Here is a 25,386-nt window from a genome sequence, read left to right as displayed (position 1 = left end):
GGATTAAACCTACACCTCTTGCATCTCCAGCATCTCCAGCATTGGCAGACAACTTCTTTACCACTGTGCCACCTGGGAAGCCCATATAACTGAATGTTTGTCAACTAAACTCTGCTTCTCAGATATATTGGAAAGTGGGCTTCAAAATAATTTTGTGGCAAAATTTTTTTTAGACTAAATACTGCTCGACACAATAAATGGCTGGCTGTATTTTTTTTGTATGTGTATACATATATATATATATGTATATCTCAGAACTTTAAAAATCTCAACTCTTAACATGTTATTAGAACCCTGAATTTTTCTACTGTTTCCACGTTTTCACATTAGGAATAAGTCATCATAATAACAATGTATTTGAATAGCAAGCAGTGCCCAGCACTGTGCAAATGCCACAGAAGAGGACTAGGGATAATGAGGGGACATTACAGGTCTACTTTGTGCAACCCTTAGTTCACACCCTTATCTCTGTTACCATAAAATTAACATTAAAGAGTTTCAGGTTTAAGAACAAATTATTTTGTCTAAGCAGGCTAGAATTTTTCTGAGGACCCAGAATCATAGGGATTGTTTCCAAAGCAAAAGATAAGTATTGGATGATCTTGTTTCATGTATTTTTCAAATGCTTGCTAGGGTTTATTACATCTAAAACTTCAAATACAATATAAATAAAATACTGATATTAATGTATCATCCATGAATCTATCCCAGATAACTATGTGATTTTTTTAAGTAACATTAAAATTTAATTAGTTTATGGCTATGGTATTTAGAGTTCCTTTTCATCTCTTATCCGTGAGTCTCACAGTTTTTCACTGACATTAATCCTCACAGCATACTTCTAATGGCGTTTTTATTGTAAGTATATTTAAAGAGCAGATAAATGGAAGCCCTCAGACTTTCAAAGGTCAAGCTGTTTATTCAAGTCTATACAGTAAGCTGTATACAATGAACTCAATACTTTTTTATTCCTGATTCATTTTCTGCAACCACTAAATAAAACTCTTCTCTTTTGCAGCCTTGACTTTATCATTAAAATGTCTGAGTTAAATTCCTGAAGGATTTGGATATATTATAGTTCTGTTTATTTCCTGTCTAGTTAGCTTAAATTTACCCAGTGATCTATTACCTAATGTATTTATAACTTTCCAATTTTACACTTTAAGAAAAGATATATAGTGTAAATAAAGTGACTGATTTTTTATTCCAGATTAATTAATAGTTTGGGGAAAGTGTGTTACAGCAATTTAATACCTTGCTGGTTAAAGTAGAGAATTAAATTATTTTTATTAATTTTTCTATCTTTGAAAGTTGGTGACTGTATACATTATAGTTCTAATAATACATGATTGTGTTTTCTCTGATAACTATGAAAATAGGATGCTTGCTTTCTTCTTGAAGCAGCATCATTGCTTTCCTATTATAGGATATTCCCCTTTTTCCTAGTTTTATTGAGATAAGGTATACAACATAAAAGTTTGACTTCTATATATAATGAAATGATTACCACAATAAATTTAGTTTACATCCATCATCTCATGTAGCTACAATAAAAAGAAATGGAAAAAAAAGTTTCTCCTTATAGTGATAACTCAGGATTACTCTCTTAACAACTTTCATATACATTGTACAACAGTGGTAACTATAGTCATCATCTTTTGCCTTGCATCTCCAGTATCTTATAAATTGGAAGTTTGTACCTTTGCTGAAGGTCACCTTTCCCAGATGGGTCACCTTCCTTCAATTCCTCCTTCCCCAAAACCTCCAACCCTGACCTCTGAGGACTGCAGATCTCATCTCTTTCTATGAGTTTGGCTTTTTTGTTGTTTTTGTGTTCTTTTAGATTCCACATAAAGGTGAAGTCATCTTTTCGTCTTTCTCTGTCTGACTTACTTCACTTAGCATAACGCCCTCAAGGTTCATCCACTTTGTCACAAATGGCAGGGTTTCCTCGCTTATTATGGCTAAATAATCTTCCACTGTGTATGTACCTACACCATAACTTCTTTATCCACTCAGCATCAATGGACCCTAGGCTTGTTTCCATGTTTTGGCTATTGCAAATAATTTTGCTGTGAACATGGGATATAGGTGTCTTCTTAAGTTAGCGTTTTCATTTCCTTTGGATATATTCCCTCAAGTGGAATTCCTAGATCATGTGGTAGTTCTATCTTGAAATTTTTGAGGATCCTCCATCCTGTTTTCCATAGTGGCTACACCAATTTACAATCTCACCAATAGTGCACAAGATTCCCTTTTCTCCACATCCTCACCAGCGTTTGTTATTTTGTGACTTTTTGATGATAGCTGTTCTGACAGGTACAGTGAGATATCTCCTTGTGGTTTTGATTTGTATTTCCCCGATGATTAGTGATATTGAGCATCTTTTCATCTGCCTGTGGGCCATTCATCTGCAGAATATTTCATATAGTAAAATCACATCATCTCTGAGTTCTATGCAAATACTCAGAGGCATTTTTATATGTAAACTTACTCTTAAAGAAACTTTTTACTTAATTTTACCTATTGAGTGAAACAAAAGATATTTCTATCCTTTATATAATTAAATTTAAGTTCCTTTAGAAGGGAATAAAAAGTTGGTTGAAGGAAGTAATGTAATGCTTCCTGATTTGAAATTTTAAAAATGATGGCAATTTAAAAAAAAAAAATACACTTTCCCTTGACTTCATTTAGGCATGTTGCTATAAATTTTAATACTCGTTACCATCCTACTAAATGAAGATATTGGGAGAGAGAAGAATAAATAGTTGAGGAAATGGGATTGTTTGGGAAATCCAATAGGACTGGATATGAGAGGAAGGAAAGCTAATCACAGGATGTTGCAAAATCAAGCAACAAGAAGGCAAATATCTTGGACTGGATTATGACTTCAAGTCTACTTATATTTTAATTGAAAAGGCACTGTATTTTATAGATAGGATAACCAAAATATTATTTACTAAATCTAATTAAACTACATATATAACCTGATGATTTGGGGGGAAAAAAAAAACTTATGTTAAATGTATTTGTTGATTATTTGCCAGTTTCTTCTATCTTCCATTCAACAAATCTTTTTTCAGTCCTTACTAGTAAGTGCAAGGCACATCTGAGCACTGACATTAAAGCGGTCTCTGCCCTCATGGAATTTCAGCCAAGGGGGGATAGGGACATGATATGAACAGGTACACTAAAAATCTGTTAAATGACAATACTGTTAAGTACTACAGCTGAGAAGCACAGGGCAGCCTGTCCTGGTGCAAAAAGGCAAGGGATGCTTCTCTGAATAGGCAACTTTAGGTGCAGCTTAAATAGTGAACAGCAGTTGGCAAAGGGAAGGGAGAATATTACCACATTGCAATACTTCCAGATCAAGTTAGACAACCTTGGTCTTAGATTTTTTTTCTAAAACACCATATTATTAACCACTATAGGACCTAGACTACTTTTTTTTTTTTGGCAAATTTCTTACCACTAAAATAGTTAGTTGATATTAATCACAAACCCTGTTGTTTTATCATTAGATCTGATCTCTGAATGACACTCTTGATTTTGAGATTTGCATTAAAAATAAGGCTTCAATGAAATAACTTATTTTGACAATTATAGTAGCTTAAGTTTTACCTAGTTCCCAGGTGGCTCAGTGGTAAAAAATCTGCCCGCCAATGCAGGAGACACTGAGATGTGAGTTTGTTCCCTGGGTCAGGAAGATCCCCTGGAAGAGGAAATGGTAACCCACTCCAGTATTCTTGCCTGGAGAATCCCATGGACAGAGGAGCCTGGTGGGCTACAGTCCATAGGATTGCAAAGAGTCGGACATGACCGAGCTTACACACATACACACACACCTGTCCCATACCAGGCCACATTGTCAAGGGGATAGGAACCATATCCAACTGTGAAACAGCATGTGTGTGTGTGTGTGTGTGTGTGTGTGTGTGTGTGTGTGTGTGTGTGTGGAACCATGAAACAGCCTCAGTGGGGTTAATTTAGAAGAGATCAGATTCCCTTCGGGACCTTCTGTGTCTTCTCTGCCCAACGCAGACAACAGAGGACTGCAGTGTGTAATACTGACTAACGTGTATTCAGCACTTACTGTCAAGCTCTTCCTAAGTTTACCCCACTTACTCCTCACAGCGATCCCGTGAAGTGGGTACTATTATTATCTCCACTGCATTAGTGAGGAAACCACGGCACAGAAAGGATATGTTGCCTATGGTCACCAAGGTGTTTGTAGTAGATTTCAACTTCAAAGTCAGTCAGTCTGCTACAACTGTCAAGAATATGGATTTTAAATTCAGGGAATCCCAGGTCTGTTGTTCAGTATTTGTATGGTCTTAGACAAGTTACTTTCCTTCTCTGAATTTAGTTTCCTCATTTGTCAAATGAGGATTGTCATATTTACTGCAAAGTTTAATTGGACAAAATAAAAGAAGTAATGAATGTAACTGTTTAATTTAAAACACTATTAAATAAGAAACGACTATTTTCCACTTTGAATTGGGAGCGTTAGGAACTCCACGACTCAGAAACCTCCAGAGTATGTAAGTGAATGTTTGTAAGAGCTGTTGTCTGTTTCTTCTACTCTTCACTGATCTTTTTTGAAAATTATGTCTAATTTTTCCCATTAGACATAACCATTTATCATTTCCATGAATACTTAAGCACATCTTTTCCCGAGTGAAAAGAATAATACATCAACTTACTATTAGGAATTATACTTAGAAAAGAAGAAATTCGCTGGGATTTTGAACTTTAAAAGTGGGTATATTATCAAAGGCATGTTAGATGGCAAGTCACAGAATACTTAACAGAGCCAGTTTTTAAAATAAAGGTATTTATTGGTCTGTAACGTGCAATTCCAGGGCTCCCCTCATAGCTCAGTTGGTAACGAATCTGCCTGCAATGCAGGAGACCTCGGTTTGATTCCTGGGTCAGGAAGATCCCCTGGAGGAGGGACAAGCTACCCACTCCAGTTTTCTTGGGCTTGCCTGTGGCTTAGCTGGTATAGAATCCGCCTGCAATGCGGGAGACCTGGGTTCGATCCCTGGGTTGGGAAGATCCCCTGGAGAAGAGAAAGGCTACCCACTCCAGTATTCTGGCCTGGAGAATCCCATGGACTCTGGGGTCACAAAGAGTCGGACACGACTGAGCAACTTTCAATTCACAATATGGAAGTCCAGCACTAACACAGCCTTCAGCCTTGACACCTAAGCTTCATCACTAAGAACCCATTTCTTCCATTTCGTCAGTCTGTCTTTCATATTGCTGCTGTCACCCTAATTCCCTCTCTCCTCCTGCTTCGAAGGCAGCTGCTAATCATGCCTGGGGCTTCATTCTTTCCTATCTACATCCAGAGAGTGAGTGTCTTTCCCCAAACATCCAGCACCACTTTTGAGTTTCCTTGTTATTGGATACACACAGGTCCCCTCCTCCTCCTCATTTCCCAGCTAGGGGATGCCAAATGCTGATTAGCTATTACCACTGCAGTTCCTTTGCTAGCAACCCCAGTCATGTGGAAAGTTGCAGTAAACACTAATTATCTAACTTAGGAGAGATTCCTGTAAGACGCCAAAGCTGAGCAAGTGTGTTGTTTCTGACTTATCCCAGCCCTAACAAACTCCTCCGCATCACGTACCCTCTTCATCCATTTTGATATTTTGTCTTCCTGAAACATAAGCCTTTGTTCTTAATCTGTTTTTCTCCATAAGAGTACTCATAGAGAACAATTTCTCTCATACACAGAAAAGAGAACCCCACCCCACACTGTGACATCATGCTCCCCGGCTGGGTTTTGGCAACTTTTACACCTTTGATAAGTTATTTAAGAGGGAATACTGGACAGTGTTTTCCTTAGACCCAGGCAGTGTTCCTCCTTGCTCTCCTTTGTCCCTCTGATGGTGTGTCCCCCACCGCAGGGTGGGGAGTCCACAGGGCCTAGAGTTCCTGCCTTCTCTGTGCTGAGTCTGCTTCCGTCGTCTGTAGTGGCCTCTTCCTCAGGTCCATTTTCCCAAGGGTCAACCACCAGCTGGCGTGTGCCCCCATATACTTGTGAGTGGCCTGGAACAGCTAAGGGTATGGAGCTGTGGGCAGAGCTTGCAGGCTGTGGTGTCCACACGCGACTCCCAAGGCCCTTCCTGAAGAATAAGAGAACTGGAAGAGACGGGAGGAAGGACGTTAGCAGGCAGGATTGGGATGGAGGCGGTCATCCGTGTGTACTTCTCCCTAGACCTTTTAGGGGTATGCTCAAGGCAGATCATTCTTCTCATTTGTGTAAATTTCGCCCAAATAAACTCAATTTAACTGTTTTCTGTGACCCCTATATTCTTAGCTATATCTTTGCATTTGAATTTTTTTATTCAAATTATATTTTATACATTTCTTTCTGCATTAGCAGTACAAAAACTAGAATAAAAAGTGTTAACTACAAACTTATTTCTGAAATAGTCCTTACTGTAGTATTATTGACAATAAGACAACTATCAATCAAGTTTTCTTATTTACATTTTTAGATATTTGTACTTTTTAAAAAATATAATGAATGTTTGGTTATTAGGTTTAGGTTAAGTATTATGTCAAGCAGTTAAACCCATTTCAGTAGATTATCTGAAATAAGATATTTTCATTGTTTCTGACTGATAGAACCATCTACTTTTCTACTGTTATTCATATTACCAAGGAGGACAAAGAGATTTTAATTTTAGGGAGGGAGTTTGCTGATTGGATAAATGAGACAACACTCTCCTACAGGGATGTCAGTTCCATGATGTATGACTGTTGCAGGAAGGGGGACCCCTTCCAGGGCCCGAAACTGGGCTCTTGTCTAACACTCGGAAATGAATTGTCCAAGGAGACACATGCTGACAAAGCAAGAGATTTTATTGGGAAAGGGTACCCGGGTGGAGAGCAGTAGGTAAGGGAACTCAGGAGAACTGCTCTGCCGCGTCGCAGTCTTGGGTTTTATGGTGATGGGATTAGTTTCCGGGTGGTCTTTGGCCAATCATTCTAATTCAGAGTCTTTCCTGGTGGCGCACGCATCGCTCAGCCAAGATGGATGCTAGCAAGAGGGATTCTGGGAAGTGGACGGACAGGTAGTGTCTCCTCTCAACCTTTCCTGAACTCTTCCGGTTGGTGGTGGCTTATTAGTTCCGTATTCCTTATCAGGATCTCCTGCCATAAAACAACTCATGCAAATGGTTACTATGGTGCCTGGCCAGGATGGGTGGTTTCAATCAGTGTGCTTCCCCTAACATGACCAAACCCAACAGGTCAGAGTTTTCTGTTTCTCTTCCATGAGGAACAAAGCCTCTGCCTCCAGAAAACAAACAAAAGAAGCATTAGGTGCTGAGTATGCAAGTAGGAGCTACAAACTACTGAATTGCTCCACATAAGAGGGCGTGAAGCTGAATTCCCAGTATGGCTGAGGAAGGTGGGAAGGAAGGAAAGAGAAAGGTGAGGTGGAAGCAGAACAGAGGGGAAGGCAGCGAGATGAGCAAAGTCTGAGTGCTCTGTGATGACACAGCTTTCAGAACACCAGTTATTCAATCCTAAGCTCACAAAAGGCCTGAGAAGAGGGGATTTCCTGAGGCAGCTGGTGAAGAGCCACTGGTCTGGAGCAAAACAGAGAAGACATACAAACTCAAGAACTTGAGCATAGGAGCCAAGAGCGGGTCCTGGGCTTGCATAGTGGGTGAAATTGGGACTTGAAGCAAGTTTAATTAGATGTCTGAGGAACACGGAGCCACCACCAACATCTTTAGTCCAACAAAACAACAACTAATAATAATAAAAGAACAACTAAATCTTAATCCTTTAAACCTGAGAGAGGGTAAGCATTTAATCTGCCCCTAAACACTGCATAGAATAAAAGCTAAACCCCATGGAAGCTCAAGAAATTTGCTCTGTGTCCCATGACCAGAAGTAAAAAACTTAAGATTAGATTGGAGGCTTCCTAATAAGCCACTTTCTTATTTTATACAAAAATTAAAGACAAAAGAAACCCAATAAATACAAATGATTTCTTTAGACACAAGTTATTCAAATAGAAGGAACACAAGATAGGGAATTGGAAGACCTGGGTTCTAATCTCACATCTGCCTCTTTGCAGCATTTTGTTTCTGAAAAATGTACTTTCCCTCTCTGAGTGTGTTTCTTCATCTATCAAGAATGGCTCGCTTGGCTGCTTTCGACTAAAACATTGCCCTTGGGACTTCCCCTGCCGTCCGGTGGTTAAGACTCTGTGCTTCCTCTCTGCAGGGGGCATGGGTTTGATCCATGGTCAGAGAAATAAGATCCCCTATATAAGATAATAAGAAATAAGATCCCCCCATATTATCAATAATAGCGTTCAAGTTGACTAAGTTCTATTGATTTTATATTTAACTTGCTCTATTAATTACTGAATGAGGGGTATTGAAATCTCCAACCATAATCGTGGATTTGTCTGTTTCTCTTTGCAGTTCTATCAGTTTTTGTTTACATATTTTGAAGCTCTATTATAGATACATCAATATTTAGAATTTCTATGTCCTCTTGATGAGCTGACCCCATTGTCATTATGAAGTGATCTTCCATATTCCTGGTAATGATCTTTGCTTTGAAATCTACTTTGTCTGAAATCAATAGGTGGTGCTAGTGGAAAAGAACCCACCTGCCAATGCAGGACACTTAAGAGAGGTTTAATCCCCGGGTCAGGAAGATCCCTTGGAGGAAGACATGGCAACCCAATCCAGTATTCACACCTGGAGAATCCTATGGACAGAGGAGCCTGGAGGGCTACAGTTCATAGAGTTGCAAAGAGTCAAACAAGAATAAAACAACTTAGCATAAACTCAACTAGTGATAATAATCTTGTAGGCAAAATGTTTTTTGTCAGCATTTCTCTGTAAGGTCAGCATTGTTATTATTAAAAAGTAGACAAGACATTACCCGCCCCTCCCCCCCCCCCAAAACTGTGAATCTGTATCTTTCATGATCATAGATGCAAAATTTCTAAGCAAAATGTTAGCAAATCAAATCTAATAATAGTTTTCGATGTGCAGTTGGTTAACTCTGCCAATGTGGAACCCTCAGATACAGAGGACTGACTACATGGAACTTGAGCATCTCTGGATTTTGGTATCCCTGGGAGTCCTGGAATCAATCCCCTGTGGATACCTAACAACAATTTTATGTAAAAACAGTAGCTAATCATAACCAGATGGCCTTTATACCAGGAATTCAGGCTTAGTTTAGTATTTGAGAGTCAATCAATGCAATTTTCCACATCAGCAGATTAAAAAAGAAAAGCCATATGATCGTATCAATTTATGCATAAAAAACATTTGACAGAATGTGCTTCCCTGGTGGCTCAGTTGGTAAAGAATCCACCTGTAATGTGGGAGATGGGGTTCAATTCCTGGATCAGGAAGATCCCCTGGAGAAGGAAATGGCACCCCACTCCAGTATTCTCGCCTGGAGAATCCCATGGACAGAGGAGCCTGGTGGGTTACAGTCCATGGGGTTGCAAAGAGTCAGACACAACTTAGCAACTAAACCACCACCATATATGTATATGTTGTCCTATTCTGCGAGTGCTTCTGCGTAGGGAAAAGCAGATATTAGAGTGAGTCTGTAAGGTAAATGATAACACACACAGGTTCTGAAAGGGTCTTGGAGGAACTTGAGATGACATGATAAATACACAACTGGCATTGCCCCAGCTGCTCCTCAGCCTTCACTGAGGCACACGGGGTGACAGAAGGAGCAGACGAAAGAGGGGCGATAACTGAATAGGTGGAAACATTTATAATGACTGGGTCCCCGTACTCACAGGCACAACTGTTGGAGCCTCCGTCCTCCAGGCAACCACTCTCCCCCTGACAGAGTCCTGGCTCAGTGCTTTTCCTTGGCAGCCGTGGACGTTCTGCTCATTCTCAGCATCCTGCGCCTTTCAGGGGACTCCTTCCGCCTTCACTGACCCCAGGCTATCCCTCTATTTTTCAGTTCTATTTTAAGCTGACCTGCGAAACGTGGCCGTGTGACTGCTGGGTCAGTGTCTTTGCCATCTTCTTCCTGGGTCCCCGTCTCTTTTCCCACTGCTGCCTTTTGCCAAAGCTGAGACAAAGAGCTATCTCTTGCCCCAGAGTTATTGGTCTTTTCCAGTTTTCCAGCAGAGAGGACTTGCTGTCCCTAGCTCTCACCAGGCCTGTACGGGCTTCACATTTCCATATCAACTTAGTATATGTAATTTGCTTCTCCTGTATTCATTCATTCCTCCAATGTAGATGTACTGAACAATTATTATGTGTAAGGTACAGTTCCTATGCAATGTGGAAAGAGGAGTAAGCAAGAGAAACTAAGTTCATATTCTGGTGCTGGAGAGGGGGTGGGAAATCAGGGCACCAGATAAAATATAAAATGCCCAACCAAATTTGAATTTCAGATAAACAGCCCATCATTTTTCATGTGCTATGTCTATTTGATATTTAGGATACATTTAATTAAAAACTCTTCTCTTTGTTGTTTATCCAGAATTAAAATTTAACTGAGTGTCTTGTATTTTTATTTCCCAAATCTGGCAATCCTAGTGGGGGAAACAGAAAAGAAAAAAATTTATCTCAGGTGGTAATTAGTGCAGTAGAGGAAGCAAAGTCAGATATAGGTGGACATCAGGAGTGGTGGGAGTGGGGCTGGAATTCTGCACAACCCCTGTAATAAGAGACAGTTGTCCCAAGGATAAGAAGGTGAGACTCAATCCCTGGATATTAGAGGGAAGATGGGCCACAGGAGAGAAGCCCAAATGCAAAGACCCTGGGCGGCTCCTGCTTAGTATCTGGGAACAAAGAGTTCAGTGTGGCTGGGGTGGCAGAAGGAGAGGTCGGAGAAACAGCAAAGCCAGACCTTGGCTGGGACCCTCACCCTGAGTGCGATGCGACAGCCTTGGCGAGAATGAAGGGATAGAATTTATAAGCTTGCCTTGTTTTTCGGAGACTGTTTGAGGTGGGTGGGTGGCCTGGAGCTGGCTTAGGAGATTGCTAGTCAGTCTCTACCCGCCCCCCGGCTGTGGCTCTCCCAGCCCCTCAGCAGCCTCTGCTTCAGGTCCGCCCTCTGCTCTCAACCCCTCACACACTACCCACCTTGGCAGAGTCCGGTGATCGATTTTAACACCACGGTGGGCATCTCCATTCTGAAGTCTCGCTGTACATTGACTTGCTTGAATACGGATGTGCTCATTCTCTGCTTTCAAAGGCATTTTGTTTATCATGCCTTATAATAAATACAGGGTTTTATAGTTTAAACCTGTTTGATAGAAACATAAAACAAGCTCCAAATAAAAGCCATAAATGTAAATATGAATTTTTAGTAGCCACATATTTTAAAGTGTCTGAAAAGGATTTATTTAGAGCATGAATGACACTTTAAAGTTAGGGGTAGGAGTCTTATTTTTTATTTTTGTGCAGTAAAATGATACATTTCTAGAAATTTCAAGGTAAAATATGTTGGTCATTCCCTGGTGGCTCAGATGGTAAAGCATCTGCCTACAATGCGGGAGACCCAGGTTCAATCCCTGAGTTGGGAAGATCTCCTGGAGAAGGTAATGGCAACCAACTCTAATATTCTTGCCTGGAAAATCCCATAGACGGAGGAGCCTAGTAAGCTACAGTCCATGGGGTTGCAAAGAGTCGGACATGACTGAGCGACTTCACTTCACTTATGTTCACCCAAGTTTGTGTTCATCCTCACTTGCATTAAGGACTAGTGTGGAAGACTAAACTAAACAGAATTACTTGCTTGCTTAGTCATGCCCAACTCTTTGCAACTCCATGCCCTCCCAGCTCCCCTATCCATGGAATTTTTTCCAAGCAAGAATACTGAAGTGGGTTGCCATTTCCTCCCCTGAGAACTCTTTCCAACCCAAGGATCAACCCACATCTCCTGCATCTCTTGCGTTGCAGGCGGACTCTTTACCACTGAACCATCAGGGAAGCCTATAGAGAAAGAGAATAAATAGGAATGGAGAACAGAAACCCCGTTTTCCTGGCTCTTTCCCAGATAGTTCTAGCTGGAAGTCCCCGTGGGCACTTCACTGCCTTCAGAGAATCCTCCTCTACCAAGGGTTATCTACCCAATAGCTGCCAAAGCTTCTCAAGCCCTGAAGCCTCGCAAAAGGTTGCCCCCCTGCCCACCATGACTGCCTGCAGGAGGGGAAAATCCAGCGGCCACTGAGATCCTTCTGTGAACTGTCACTGTCAGGAGGAAAGACCCAGTCTATCCAGTGTTTTAAAGAGGTATCAGTGACCAATGCTGTCCAGTTTTAGCCTTTATTACACATATGCACCAACCACACCAACTCCAGAGGTGGGAGAACAGCCTTAAGACTGACACCATGTTTTGCTCAATATCGCTCCTTTCATTTGCTGCCGGGGCATCTTCTGTGCGGCAGCCCCGCCTCCTTCTCTGCAAAGAGTGTGTTCCAAGACCCTCAGTGGATGCCAGAAACTGAGGGGGGCACCCAGCGCTACGCATACTAGTTTTTTTTCCTATATTTGCATGCCTGTGATGAAGTTTAATGTAGAAATTAGGTACAAAAGAGACTATCTGAACTGCTCACATTTGTGGCCATTATTAAGTAAAATGGGCCTCCCTTGTGGCTCAGACAATAAGAATATGCCTGCAGTGTGGGAAACCCAGGATCAATCCCTGGGTCGGGAAGATCCTCTGGAGAAGGGGATGGCTACCCACTCCAGAATTCTTGCCTGGAAAATTTATGGGCAGAGGAGCCTGGCAGGCTACAGTCCATGGGGTTGCAAAGAGCTGGGCATGAGCAGAGTGAATATTAAGTAGAGTAAGGATTACTCGAACACAAGCACTGTGATGCCCTGACAGTCGATCTGATCACCTAGCCTGGCTACTAAGTGACTAGCCGGCAGGATATGCTGGACAAAGGGATAATTGATGTCCTGGGTGGGATGGAGCAGGCTGACATCAGATTTTAGCATGCTACTCAAAACAGCACCCAGTTTAGAACTTACTGTTTGTTTCTAGAATTTTCCTTTTGATATTTTCAGACCTTAATTGACCATGGATAACTGATACCTTGGGTAGCTCAGTGGTAAAGAACCCGCCTGCCAATGCAGGCATAAGAAACATTGGTTCAATCCCTGGGTCAGGAAGATCCCCTGAAGAAGGAAATGACGACCCACTCCAGTATTCTTGCTTGAAAAATACCATGGGCAGAGGAGCCTGGAAGGCTACAGTCCATGGGGTTGCAAAGAGTTGGACACGACTTAGTGACTAAACAATTGAAAGTAAAGAAAACAAACCTAAGGATAAGGGGGGCAATTGCAGTTATTTTCGTCTTCTGTTTAGATGAGCTCTTTCTGAAAATGTAGTACTTAAGGAAACAAATATATATTGACAAGGTGAATGTAAAATTATACTATGCTAAAAATTTTAAGCTATGACTCATTTCAAATGCCAATTGTGATTGAAGTGACAGGGAGCAGTATTACTACTAAATGACCTGTTTCTCTTTAGCACTCAGTTTTGTAAGGAAACTACATTCCTTTCTACCTTCAAGTATTCTTTCAAATTGCCCCTGAATAGCTGTACCTGAAATAATTGTAAAAGCCTTGAGTGATGTTAGAGTGTCTGGTTTAAAAAGAAAGAAAGTAGTGTCATCCTTCTCAAAAGTCAGTTCAACTTATTTTTAGCTTAAATGCACAAATTGTCATTTGGGAGTAATGCACTGGGAATTTTAAGTATAATAAAGAAAAATCCATCAATCTGCCTGTAGTTAAGATGTTAGCTGCTATTTTTGTTTATTACTATCTTTATAATGTCCTTAGTACTTGTGAATATGAGATGCATTCAGAAACAGATGAATAGATTATCCAATAAACACGAACATATTTCTCCACATGCATACACACACATACACATAAAACCTAATTTCTATTTATTTGGTCTATACTTTCCTGATATATTTCTCTGTATATGTCCTTTTTTTTTTACTGTATTATGTACAACAGTCAAGTAATATAACTGTAACTATTTGAGGAGACCTCATGAGATTAATAATATTCTGTCCTCATATGCTAGAAGATACCAATACACTATATGATGTATGCTTTATTCTTCATTAAGAATTTCCTTTGATTTCTATTTATTATGCCTCTTTATGAGGAAAACTTTGCTCAAAGAAAAGAGTTCCATCTCAATTAGATATCCTTTTAAATTATTTAGGTAGAGGTCTCTTTTCTCACTCAAAAATGAGCTCTCTGGGCACAGGCACCTGTCATGTCTATTTCATCCTTATATCCCAGGAAACACTCTGCTCAGAGTAAAACATGTAGTAAATCTTCACTAAATGTTAACTGAGTGAATTGATGACTTCCAGAATCCCACAGCTTGGCCTTGGTTCTCAAAGTTCTACAATGTTTCATCTGTAACATTACTTTACCACAACTTGGGAACTAAATTTGAACAATAATAGAATGTTTCATAACCTCCTGATCTGAATTTGGGTGTATTTTTATTATAACTTTTTAGAAAGGTAAAATGCTATGAGTCACTTTTCCTTCTTTTTATCTTGCCTTGCTTCATTCAGGAAACAGCCTTATTCACTTTTTAGCTTTAAAATCCTGCTGGATACCTATTTAACCTTACATGGGATAAATGTAGAATTGAACTTCAGGAAGTTCTTATTTGTACTTATTAAAATAGCCACAAAAGTAATTAAAATTATGACATACAGTGCTGATGAAGTTGGGAAAAAGTAACAGAGTGGGTGCCTGGAAAAGCAGATAAAGCTCAGATCCTGTTTGGAAAGCAACTTAGAAATATTTACATAGATGTTTAATTTATCTTTAATAGCAAAAATTGGAAACAACGTTAAGTATTCAACAGTTTGGGGCAGATTAAACAAATGATCAGACCTGACTTTGATAGATGATAAACAATTTATAAGACACAAATACTGTGTAAGACCAAACATGCAGTATAAAATAATAAAAAAATCAGTACGTCAAACTATGTAATAAGCTTTACAATTGCTTGAAATATGTAAGCATAAATTTAAGAGACTAGAAGGAAACAGGACAAAATGAAAACAGTTATAGAGTGATGGGATTATGGATGCAATGTTTTGTTTCCTTTTACGTTAAAAGATTATTTTAACAAAACATAAAATCAAAGGAAAAAAAGGATCAAGTTTTAGTCCCTCGATGTTCATATTTTAAGAAGGATGTTATGCAGATACCTAAGCAGCGTTTGTCTCCCTTGCTTCAAAATCTCAGCATGTATTTCGTCTGGTTCCAGGGGCTTAACCATTTAAAAAAATAGTAATTCTGGCTACCATAGTTTTTCTTTGAAAGTCTAAACAGAGTTTGTATTGTTCCCTGGCAGCATTTCTTGTTTGCATTAAACCATGAGTTATGATATTAGTGCATCCTGTTATAGATTCTTTGAAGAAGCAGACTCCGTAGCTCTTTTTATGGTTACATGGTAAATGAGAGTCCTCTTTAGGGGTGTATTCAATTTCCAATGGACTTCTTACCCTTGTGTGTGTTCAGTCACTCAGTTGTGTCTGACTCTTTGTGACCCCATGGACTGTGATCTGCCAGACTCCTCTGTCCGTGGAATTTTCCAGGCAAGAATACTGAAGCAAGTTGCCATCTCCTCCTCCAGGGGATCTTCTATACTTACCCTTGGTTATGTACAAAGGGCATATCAAAATTTTCTTATAATGGCCATCGTTATTCTAAGTCAACATTTTTGCCATTTTATCAAGGAAAATGCAAATGATTGCAGTGTAATTTTATAGAGGAAGCAGAATTTCTTCCATGAGTTAAGATTTTAGCAATTACAGTACAATAACCCAGTATAATCGTAAAACATTTTTTGCCCTTTTATTTTTGTGTATGGTGTTAGAAAGTGTTCTAGTTTCATTCTTTTACAAGTGGTTGACCAGTTTTCCCAGCACTACTTGTTAAAGAGGTTGTCTTCCCTTGCCTCCTTTGTCGAAGATAAGGTGTCCATAGGTTCGTGGAAGATACTATAAGCTTCACATTGCCTAGTTTATCTGGTAGGTGTACAAAATCATCTTTAAATAAGTTACATTTAGTCCAGGTTTGTATACATTCTGGAGGTCATTTAATAACCAAATGATAATGAGGATAGAAATATTCATCACCAGCCCTCCCAATTTCTAGATGCATTCATTCACCAATGCATAATTGTATTAAGAGCACAAACCTCTTAAGGCAGAGTTGTGTAAATCTGGGAAAATTACTTTACCTTTCTGTGCCTTAGTTTCTTCATCTATTAAGGAGAAATAAAGATAGTACTTATCTAGTAGAAATTTGTGAGAATGTGAGAGTTGGACTGTGAAGAAAGCTGAGCGCCGAAGAATTGATGCTTTTGAACTGTGGTGTTGGAGACGACTCTTGAGAGTCCCTTGGACTGCAAGGAGATCCAACCAGTCCATCCTAAAGGAGATCAGTCCTGGGTGTTCATTGGAAGGACTGATGCTGAAGCTGAAACTCCAGTACTTTGGCCACCTCATGTGAAGAGTTGACTCGCTGGAAAAGACCCTGATGCTGGGAGGGATTGGGGGCAGGAGGAGAAGGGGACGACAGAGCATGAGATGGCTGGATGGCATCACCGACTCGATGGACATGAGTTTGGGTAAACTCCAGGTGTTGGTGATGGACAGGGAGGCCTGGCGTGCTGCGATTCATGGGGTCGCAAAGAGTCGGACATGACTGAGTGACTGAACTGAACTGAAGTGAGTTAATAAATGTAAAATTCCTGGCACTTAAAAAATGTTACCATTTTACTAGGGTATGTGTTTTTGAAGGTAACAGCACAGATATTAAAATGTCACAATTTCTGCCCTTCAGGCAGCTTAGAAGCGAAAGTGAAAGTCATTCAGTCGTGTCTGACTCTTTGCAACTGCATGGACTATACAGTCCATGGAATTCTCCAGGCCAGAATACTGAAGTGGGTAGCCTTTCCCTTCTCCAGGGGATCTTCCCAACCCAGGGATCAAAGCCAGGTGTCCCGCATTGCAGGCAGATTCTCTACCAGCTGAGCCACAAGGGAAGCCTAAGTATACTGGAGTGGGTAGCCTATCCCTTCTCCAGTGGATCTTCCTGACCTAGGTATTTAACCGGGGTCTCCTGCATTGCAGGCAGATTCTTTACCAACTAAGCTATCAGGAAAGTCCTAAGTCAGGCAGCTTAGAGAACATTCTTAAAAAATCAACTAAATTTGCTATGAACCTAAAACTGCTCTAAAAAGTAGTCAACTTAAACAACAACAACAACAACAACTAAGGCGAAACTTTTTAACCCTCAGTGGAAAGAAACTTGTCCAGTAGTTGAAGCATGTAATAAATGACTTGGGAATGTTTTTAAATGAAATTCTAGTTGCTGTAAGTTTAAGCTTCATGGAAATAGCAAAAGCCACACTGCTTTCTGTCTTCTCCCAGTTTTATTGAGTTACAATTGACATATGACATTGAATTAGTTTTAAGTGTATACCATAATGATTTGATATGTGTATATGTTGTGTAATGATTACCACAATAAGTTTGGTTAACATCCATCATCTCACATAGTTACATTTTTTTCCCTTGTGATGAGAGCTTTTAAGACCTATTCTCTTAACAGCTTTCAAATATACCATAGAGTATTGTTAACTGCAGTCATCATACAGAATATTTTTCCTTTGCTTCTGAACACTTGAAAAGATTTTTCCTTTTCCTCTTTGGAAAACAATTGTTGGTTCAGAGTCTAGAAAGTCTGAGATACCTCATTATCTTTCTGAAATGTGTAATCATTCTAGCTAGTAGCCATCATCATTTTCTCAAATACCTGTCACTCAATATGACAATGAAAACCACAAGCCTGAATGTTTATTTTTATCATCTTTACAGTGAAACTGGGAAGAGAAATCAAAGCCATTTTTATTTTTGTGTCAGATATGTCTAAATGAATTAAGTAGATGGGTGTATGGAGGAGGACATGGCAGCCCACTCCAGTACTCTTGCCTGGAAAATCCCATGGACAGAGGGGCCTGGTAGGCTGAGTCCATGGAGTCGCGAAGAGTCAGAAACAACTGAGCGACTTCACTTTCACTTTTCACTTTCATGCATTGGAGAAGGAAATGGCAACACACTCCAGTATTCTTGCCTGGAGAGTCCCAGGGACAGAGCGGCCTGGTGGGCTGCCGTCTATGAGGTCGCACAGAGTCGGACACGACTGACGCAACTTAGTAGCAGCAACAGCAGATGCGTGTATGCTTCAAGATTTAGATTCGGAGATGCTCATTTTCCTTAATTCTAATAAATACAATGATTTAGGCTCTGTTTTCCTGAGCTGAGAAATCACTTGAAAATTCTCCATCAAGTCTTAAATTTTCAGACGTCTTTTACTCATTCATCAAATGTTTACTTGGTGTACCTAGCACCATGCTAGATATTCATTTCCCCTGGTAATTTGCTTTTGCTTTCTTAGTGAAGAAAAGACTGAATGCAAGAAAATTAGCCCTCTCGTATCCCTGGTCCATAGCACATAAAAGTTTGGCCCAAACAAGCTAACTTGTATAACTGGTTTAACATACTATGTACTTCTCGAGTATTATTGGATGGTTGGTTATATCTGCTAACAGTCTGTATAATGTGTTGATTTTGTATGTTTTACTTAGTAGTATCTTTTTTTTTTTTTAATTTTGAGGGTGAACCCGGGTTACCTGGAGCAGTAGGACAGAATGGAATACCAGGGCTAAAGGTTGGTACAAAGAAAACCAAGCAGAATCATTTGAGACATGATTTTTCATGAGATTTTAAGCTGTTACAATTTTTTATATCCCACTGGTTTTACTTGGATGGAATCTTTTGTCAATAGTAAAATATGTTATAGTATAAAACGTTGTGACTAAAGAATAAATGGTGTTCATGATTCTCATTACATTAAAAACACAGAGTGTAGGATATGATTGTCTAAACTTTGACTTCTGGGATACTTAACATGAGAAAACCTGTATTTCAAATATGACTATTGTCATTTTACCATTTGATGAGTGTATTAAAACATAGGTCACGTCCACACTACCAACATTTGCATAACTTTTATAAGACATACTAAAGAAAATGTTTACAGTGCCACTGTGACTTTTCCTCAAGATTTGGCCACCTCTAAAACTTACATAACCCAACAAGTTAATCAAATGAAAAACATAATAAATATGTAGCATGTTTGAAATTTAAAAATGGATGTGGTCTGCATTACTAAATAGGGAAAAAATGTAATGGAGATTTGAGGGGTGATTCCAAATTTCCTTTGTTTCTGAAGAACAAATGAATCTGTTAAATATAAAAAGATTGGTGACAGTTTAGTTTAAACCAGATAGTCAGACAAATCCCAAATCCTTTGATGAGTGACCATCCCTTGAAGTACAGAACTAATGTCTAATCCCGTCAGCTGTGCTGCTGTGTATCCATACCCACAGATGCCCGTCAGCTGATTTTACAGATCACATTGCTATCGACAGGCGCCTAGAACAGACCTAAAATTTATAGACCTGTCCTTTGTCCTGCAGGAGAGGAAAGAAAATATTCCTTCTGGCACTACAGCCATTTTCCTGTCTTCTTCCCTCTCTAGCTCCGTGCTAAAAAGTCAAATGATAGGAGCTAATGCTTAATGCTTGTTCTCAACTGTTCTGTTGCCTAGCAACCATCAGGATGGCTATTAAGCAGTGAAAGGTAACCAGAAATTCAAAAAGCCAAAGGGTCTGGCCAAGTTTAAGGGAGCGAAAAGAGTGCTGCCTTCAAACTGACTTCAAGAGTGCATTAGGAGTTTTTAAAAATGCAATAACCACCTTAAAAATAATTTTTAAAGCAGTGTGACCTTATTGCAATACCTTCTCAAGCTTTTCTTAAGAAGGGTATTACCGTAATGTGTGTGATTTGCTGTCGATTTACTCTCTGATTCTGTCCCCTGTCTCTTCCTGGGTAAAATGAAAATGAGATTCTTTTCAGCACACAATTTTGCGTTTTAGTCTTTATACTGCCATGATCATCATTTTTGCGTAAAGACATCTCTCCTAAACTCACTTAGATTCTGCCTCGATCTAGCATCTTTTCTGAAAAAAACTAATGACTCCTAAAGTACACCTGATTTAGAACACAGTAGTTAACAACAGACTGAAGAGCATTCATGACATTGTGAAAGGGTCCAAGTTCAGGCCTTAGTCATGTCAGGGCAAGATATTCTGATGAACTACACTCCAGACCCCAGAAATAATCCATGCACCAGCGGGTGCTTTGAATGAGAGATTTCACGGACGGACGTGCTAGCTCACCTTACTGAGTTAGAGTCTGGTCGAAATAAGATGTCATAATCTCAGAATTGCCTCAACATTGCTCTCCTTAGTGCCCTAAAAGCCAGGCTTTGCTGATCTTAAATATCTCTCTTTAGTCCTCAAAAGAAAAGAATTAAGGTGACATTTGCTGTTGATATCCATATTCAATTTTCCAGGAAATTCATCATTTGATTTTAGAAAGCAACTGTATATTGGCAAAATAGAAAATATCACATGTAATTTAACTAGTATGCTCAGTATTTGATTTTGTTTAATGTTGCTTAATTAAGTGTTTTATAATTTAATGTGTCACTCACTTTGTTCTTTTGTGCAGGGAGAACCTGGAGAACAAGGATTAAAGGTGAGATGATTCTGCCTGTTTTTAATCTCCTCCCCTCAAGAGGGACCAAACTAAACTGTGTTTATATGTGGATGGATAGATAAGTACAGGTATACAAGTATATCTTGGCGATATTGCAGGTTCCATTCCACATCACTGCGATAAAATGTATGTTGCAATAAAATGAATCACATGAATTTTTGTGGTTTCTCAGAGCATGTAAAAGTTATGCTATACTGTAATCCTCTAAGAGTTCAATAGCATTATAACTCAAAAACAGTATGCATATCTTAATTGGAAAATGATGCTGTTAGAAAAATGGTGCCTTTTGTCTTGCTTGACACATGGTTGCCACAAATCTTCAATTTGTAAAAAATGCAGTGTCTTCGAAGTGCAATAAAGCAAAGCACAATAAACAAGCTATGCCTAGATATAGATGTAGATAGATGTACTGGCCACTGTTTCTTTCAAACTGCTAATTAATGGGAGGAGAAAGTAGTGTAATTCTTATGTATGTTCAGAAGTTTAGGTAAAAGGATTTAAAGAAATGGATGAGAAAGGAGCAAATTTAAACAATCTATGTCAGGCTTTAAAATGGCTTTCAAAAACCTCTAGGCCTGCAAAATTTCTGTTCTGCCTATTTGCTGATGCCATTCCAGTACTGTTCTAAGCATCTATACCTCTATTACTTCTTAGGTCACTAGGTTAAAGGGATACAGATGTTTACCTGCAGCAAATATACTGAAAGTTGTCCCACAAAGAATTCCCATAAAAAACTAAAAAGAGAAGCAAAAGGAGAAGCAGAGTGCGTATGTTAAATTTCTCTCAGACAGACATCCTTCTTCCCACTTTGGGGAATGTTCTCATGCTATGTACTCTGGCAGTGTTTAAACATGTGTGGTCTGTGTAGGCAGTTACCAAGATATCACATAATGCTCTTCATAAGTGATATGACCTTTCTGAAAAATCAGTATCATCACCACTAATCCCAAAAGAAATACATCTACAGATCCAGCGAGCTTTGTGAATTTAACTGTATTTTTGACCATTGTAAAACAAAAACAAAAGACATTGACTTAAACGGAAGGTGAGCAAAGCAGAAGGGTGGCTCTTCTCAGTCAATCCCTTGGCCTTCTGACCAGTCTGAACCAGTTTTCCTAATAGGAAAGTTTGTTTTATTTGTTTTGTTTTTTAACAAAGGGATTTCCAAGCAATTTTTTAAAGCATGCTAATTGGCTGCCTATCAAAAGTCCTTCATAACTGATGATCAGTATATTTATTTGGCATCCAACCAGTTCATGGTAATTAATGTGAAATTAATTAGTCATCAGATGACTCTTTTGTGTAGAAAGTAGGGAGGGGAAAGCAACAGTGTCTGCCATGGTCCCAGGGGCTCATGGGATAAAGTGACTCAGACCCCCCGGCGCTGTGGTGGACCGTCTCCATAAAAGAGTTCCCAAGCAGGTTAGCCTCGTGCTTATTTGAAACAGGAAGAGAAACTGAAGAGAAAAAGTTAAAATCTCCCTCTCTTAACACGCCTCCTTCTCTCAGGGAAATCATTATCAGCAACTCCTCTCTTGATTTATGGAAAATGTTAAATGATAGAAACGGGACCTCCCACGGGAGACAGAAGGGTATTCTTATGGAATACAAGAACAATAATGCATTGTTATTGCTAATGGCCACCATTAACAGCTTATGTTGTGTCAGATATGGCCCTAGTTGCCTTAGACACAGGAATTGTTTCTTATAACCCCATAAAATATTCTTGTCCTTATGTTGCACATGAGAAATTTGATGCAAATAGATTTTCGCTTGCTCAGTAGGTACTAGAGCTGGGCTAGGTCTCTGGCTCCAAAGTCTGATGTTTCCACTAGAACTTGCTGTATGAGTTAAAAAATTCAGAATTTAGGACACAAAACATGGATAACACACAAATGACTTGTTTTCTACTGCATTGCTTTGTGGGTAGAAAGGAGATATCAGTGACAAAATAGGCATAGGAGCTCTCAAAACTAACAAAGGAAGCATAAACTCCTCAAATTATTTTGCTGTGATTTTCGAAGACTTTCTAATAAGGTAAAATTTTTATTTATTTACTTTATTAAAGCATTTATTTCTCAATGCAAAACATGTATACCTAGGTAAGTTAAGATTCACTGCACAGTTTTGAGGGCTGTGTCATGCACTTTGAGAGCCTAGAGATTTGAGATGGGCTCGAAGACAGAGCAGAATTTACACAGATGGAAGGGAAAGCAGAGGGCAGGAGTCCAGGAATCAGGAATGGAACAAAGAAGGAGACAGAAGGGATAAAGCAGAAAGCATATGGAGGGAATCAGGAGAAAGTCTTTGTTAGAGTGACTCTTTGAGCAGAGAAAACAGAAAGGGTTAAAGCAGCTCTAAGTGCCAGAATACGCTATTAAAAGTCAGAGAAATTACTTTCTGTTAATATCATGGAGTAGTTTAAAACTATTAAGTCATCTTCATTGTAATAAAGTTTATTTGGATGGGTTGATATCAGGCAGTTGGTCAAGTAAGGTACATTAGCTCTGTTGAACATTTACAACAGCTATTAATATATAGTGCCTCTGAAAGGAAACTTAAAATAAGGAAAAGCACTCATTGCTGAGTATCATCACTATGTTTTCATATATTTCTTTTCTCCCCCCTTAGGGAGATGCTGGAGAGAATGGCCCCAAAGGTGACACAGGCGAAAAGGTACAGTGTTTTTAAAAAATATGAGAGCATACATATGAGCAAGAATATTATTTCATGTACACGAAATGGGAGATTTTGAGAAAGTTGAGAGATCATAGCTTAATATGACAAGATCAGAGATAATTTTACAAGATTAGAAAGCATTTAAATATTTAATAGATAAGAGGTGATTATTCTACAACTTCCTAGCTACAAATTTAAATATTTTAAAAGTGAAATGGTACTTCAAAGATTCTAGAAAATGTGTAGTTGGGTTTCTAGTAATATGACTGAAGACAAAAACACCCCACTATTTATGTGTAAATGGAGCACTCCCTTTATACACAGAGATGTAAAAAGAGAGTGCCTAAAGTGATTCCATTTGTCCCAGTTTTAGGACAGAAGATTGCAAGACTGGGATGAGATGTAAGAATTTGATAGAAGTTAGTGTCCCTTGATTAGAGCCTCTAATGCAGTCTTGAAAACTTGCCTTGACTTAAAATGTATTAAATCCAAATATTTTGTCAACTTTCATATTGTCCTTTTTTAAAAATTTTAAACTGTTACTAGCATTTACATTGCAGTGATCTTTGGTTCATCCTCCTACCTCGTGGTTCTTTTTCCCCAGACTATCACAGCTTTTGCTTGGCTTCTTACTTCACAGACATCTCTGACATAGAAAGGAAATTTTTACTTCATTTGTGGTATATGTTAAGAATTGTGGAACATGTGTACTCAGTCGCTCTGTTGTGTCTGACTCTGTGATCTCAAGAACTGTAGCTGACCATGCTCCTCTGTCCATGGGATTTCCCAGGCAAAAATACTAGAGCAGGTTGCCATTTCCTACTCCAGGCATCTTCCCAACCCAGGGATCAAACCCAAATCTCTTGCATCTCCTGCATTTGCAGGTGGGTTCTTTACCACAAACACCACCTGGAAAGCCCAGATGAAAATGGAATAGTCAGATTTAATTTAAATCAGGCTAATTGATGAAACAAAGACCAATTCATTTAGGCTTGTAGTTGAGAATAAGAATGGGTCCAAAAAAAAAAAAAAGAATGGGTCCAATTTGAAAATTATTACTGTACAGATGGATAATTGTTAGTCATAAAACCATACCCATAAAATAAAGAGAAATTTGTCTTTCTTATTCTTATAAATATTAATATAAATATGGCATGGGTGGTAGGGATAGATTAATGATAGTGTCACTGAGTAGCAATTGTGTTTGTATTCAAGGGGTACTCTAGAAGTTCCCTGGTACCAGATGGCTCAGTGGTGAAGAACCTGCCTGCCAATGCAGGAGACACAGGAGACAGGGGTTCGATCCCTGGGTTGGGAAGGTCCGCTTGAGTAGGACGGGTTCGATCCCTGGGTTGGGAAGGTCCGCTTGAGTAGGAAATGGCAACCTGCTCCAGTATTCTTGCCTGGGAAATTCCATGGGCAGAAGAATCTGGTGGGCTACAGTCCATGGGGTTGCAAAGAGTGGGACGCAACTGAACACACACACAGTCTAGATGTTAGGATAGACTCTCAGTTTCTTGCAGACCAGGGTTTCTTAACCTCAGCACTACTGACATTCAGGGCTGGATAATCCTCCATGGGGCAAATATCGGATATCTAGCATTGTTCCTAGCCTCTCCTACTAGATGCCGATAGCATTCCCAAGTTGTGACAACCAACCTTGTCTCCGGAGCTTGCCAACTGTCCCCTGGGGAGCAAAATTTTCCTATGTTGAGAACCACTGCTGTGACCCATTTTATTATCTGTCAGATTCAAGTTATCACACTGCAATCCACCACAAGATGAGTAGGTTTTAATACTAATGAGGTCAATGATATACCTCTATGACTTTTTGAAGTAAAAATTTCAAACCCCAGATATATAAACATGGATATTACATTTGACTTTCTTGTTTTGCTTAAAAGCAGAGGTCAGCAAACTTTTCCTGTGAAGGGCCAGAAAGTGAATCCTTTAGTTTTTGTGGGCCATATGGTGTCTGT

The 25,386-nt window shown here is 39.3% G+C and overlaps 1 protein-coding gene across 23 annotated transcripts in view; it reads left to right on the top strand.

Moving 5' to 3' along the window:
* The window catches only part of COL25A1 (collagen type XXV alpha 1 chain), a 492,664-nt gene that overhangs the window by 383,146 nt on the left and 84,132 nt on the right, over positions 1–25,386 (top strand). For all 23 annotated transcript variants that reach the window (XM_043438685.1, XM_043438674.1, XM_043438683.1 and 20 more), the window contains exons 13-15: positions 18,720–18,773; positions 20,681–20,707; positions 23,360–23,404. In XM_043438685.1, coding sequence (XP_043294620.1) covers positions 18,720–18,773; positions 20,681–20,707; positions 23,360–23,404 — 126 coding nt within the window. The remainder of the gene's footprint in view (positions 1–18,719; positions 18,774–20,680; positions 20,708–23,359; positions 23,405–25,386) is intronic.

This window comes from Cervus canadensis, chromosome 19, assembly GCF_019320065.1.
Source record: "Cervus canadensis isolate Bull #8, Minnesota chromosome 19, ASM1932006v1, whole genome shotgun sequence".
NCBI classification, from domain to species: Eukaryota; Metazoa; Chordata; class Mammalia; order Artiodactyla; family Cervidae; genus Cervus; species Cervus canadensis.
Note: the sequence above shows the minus strand (reverse complement) of the source record. Positions and strands in the feature narration are given on the sequence as shown.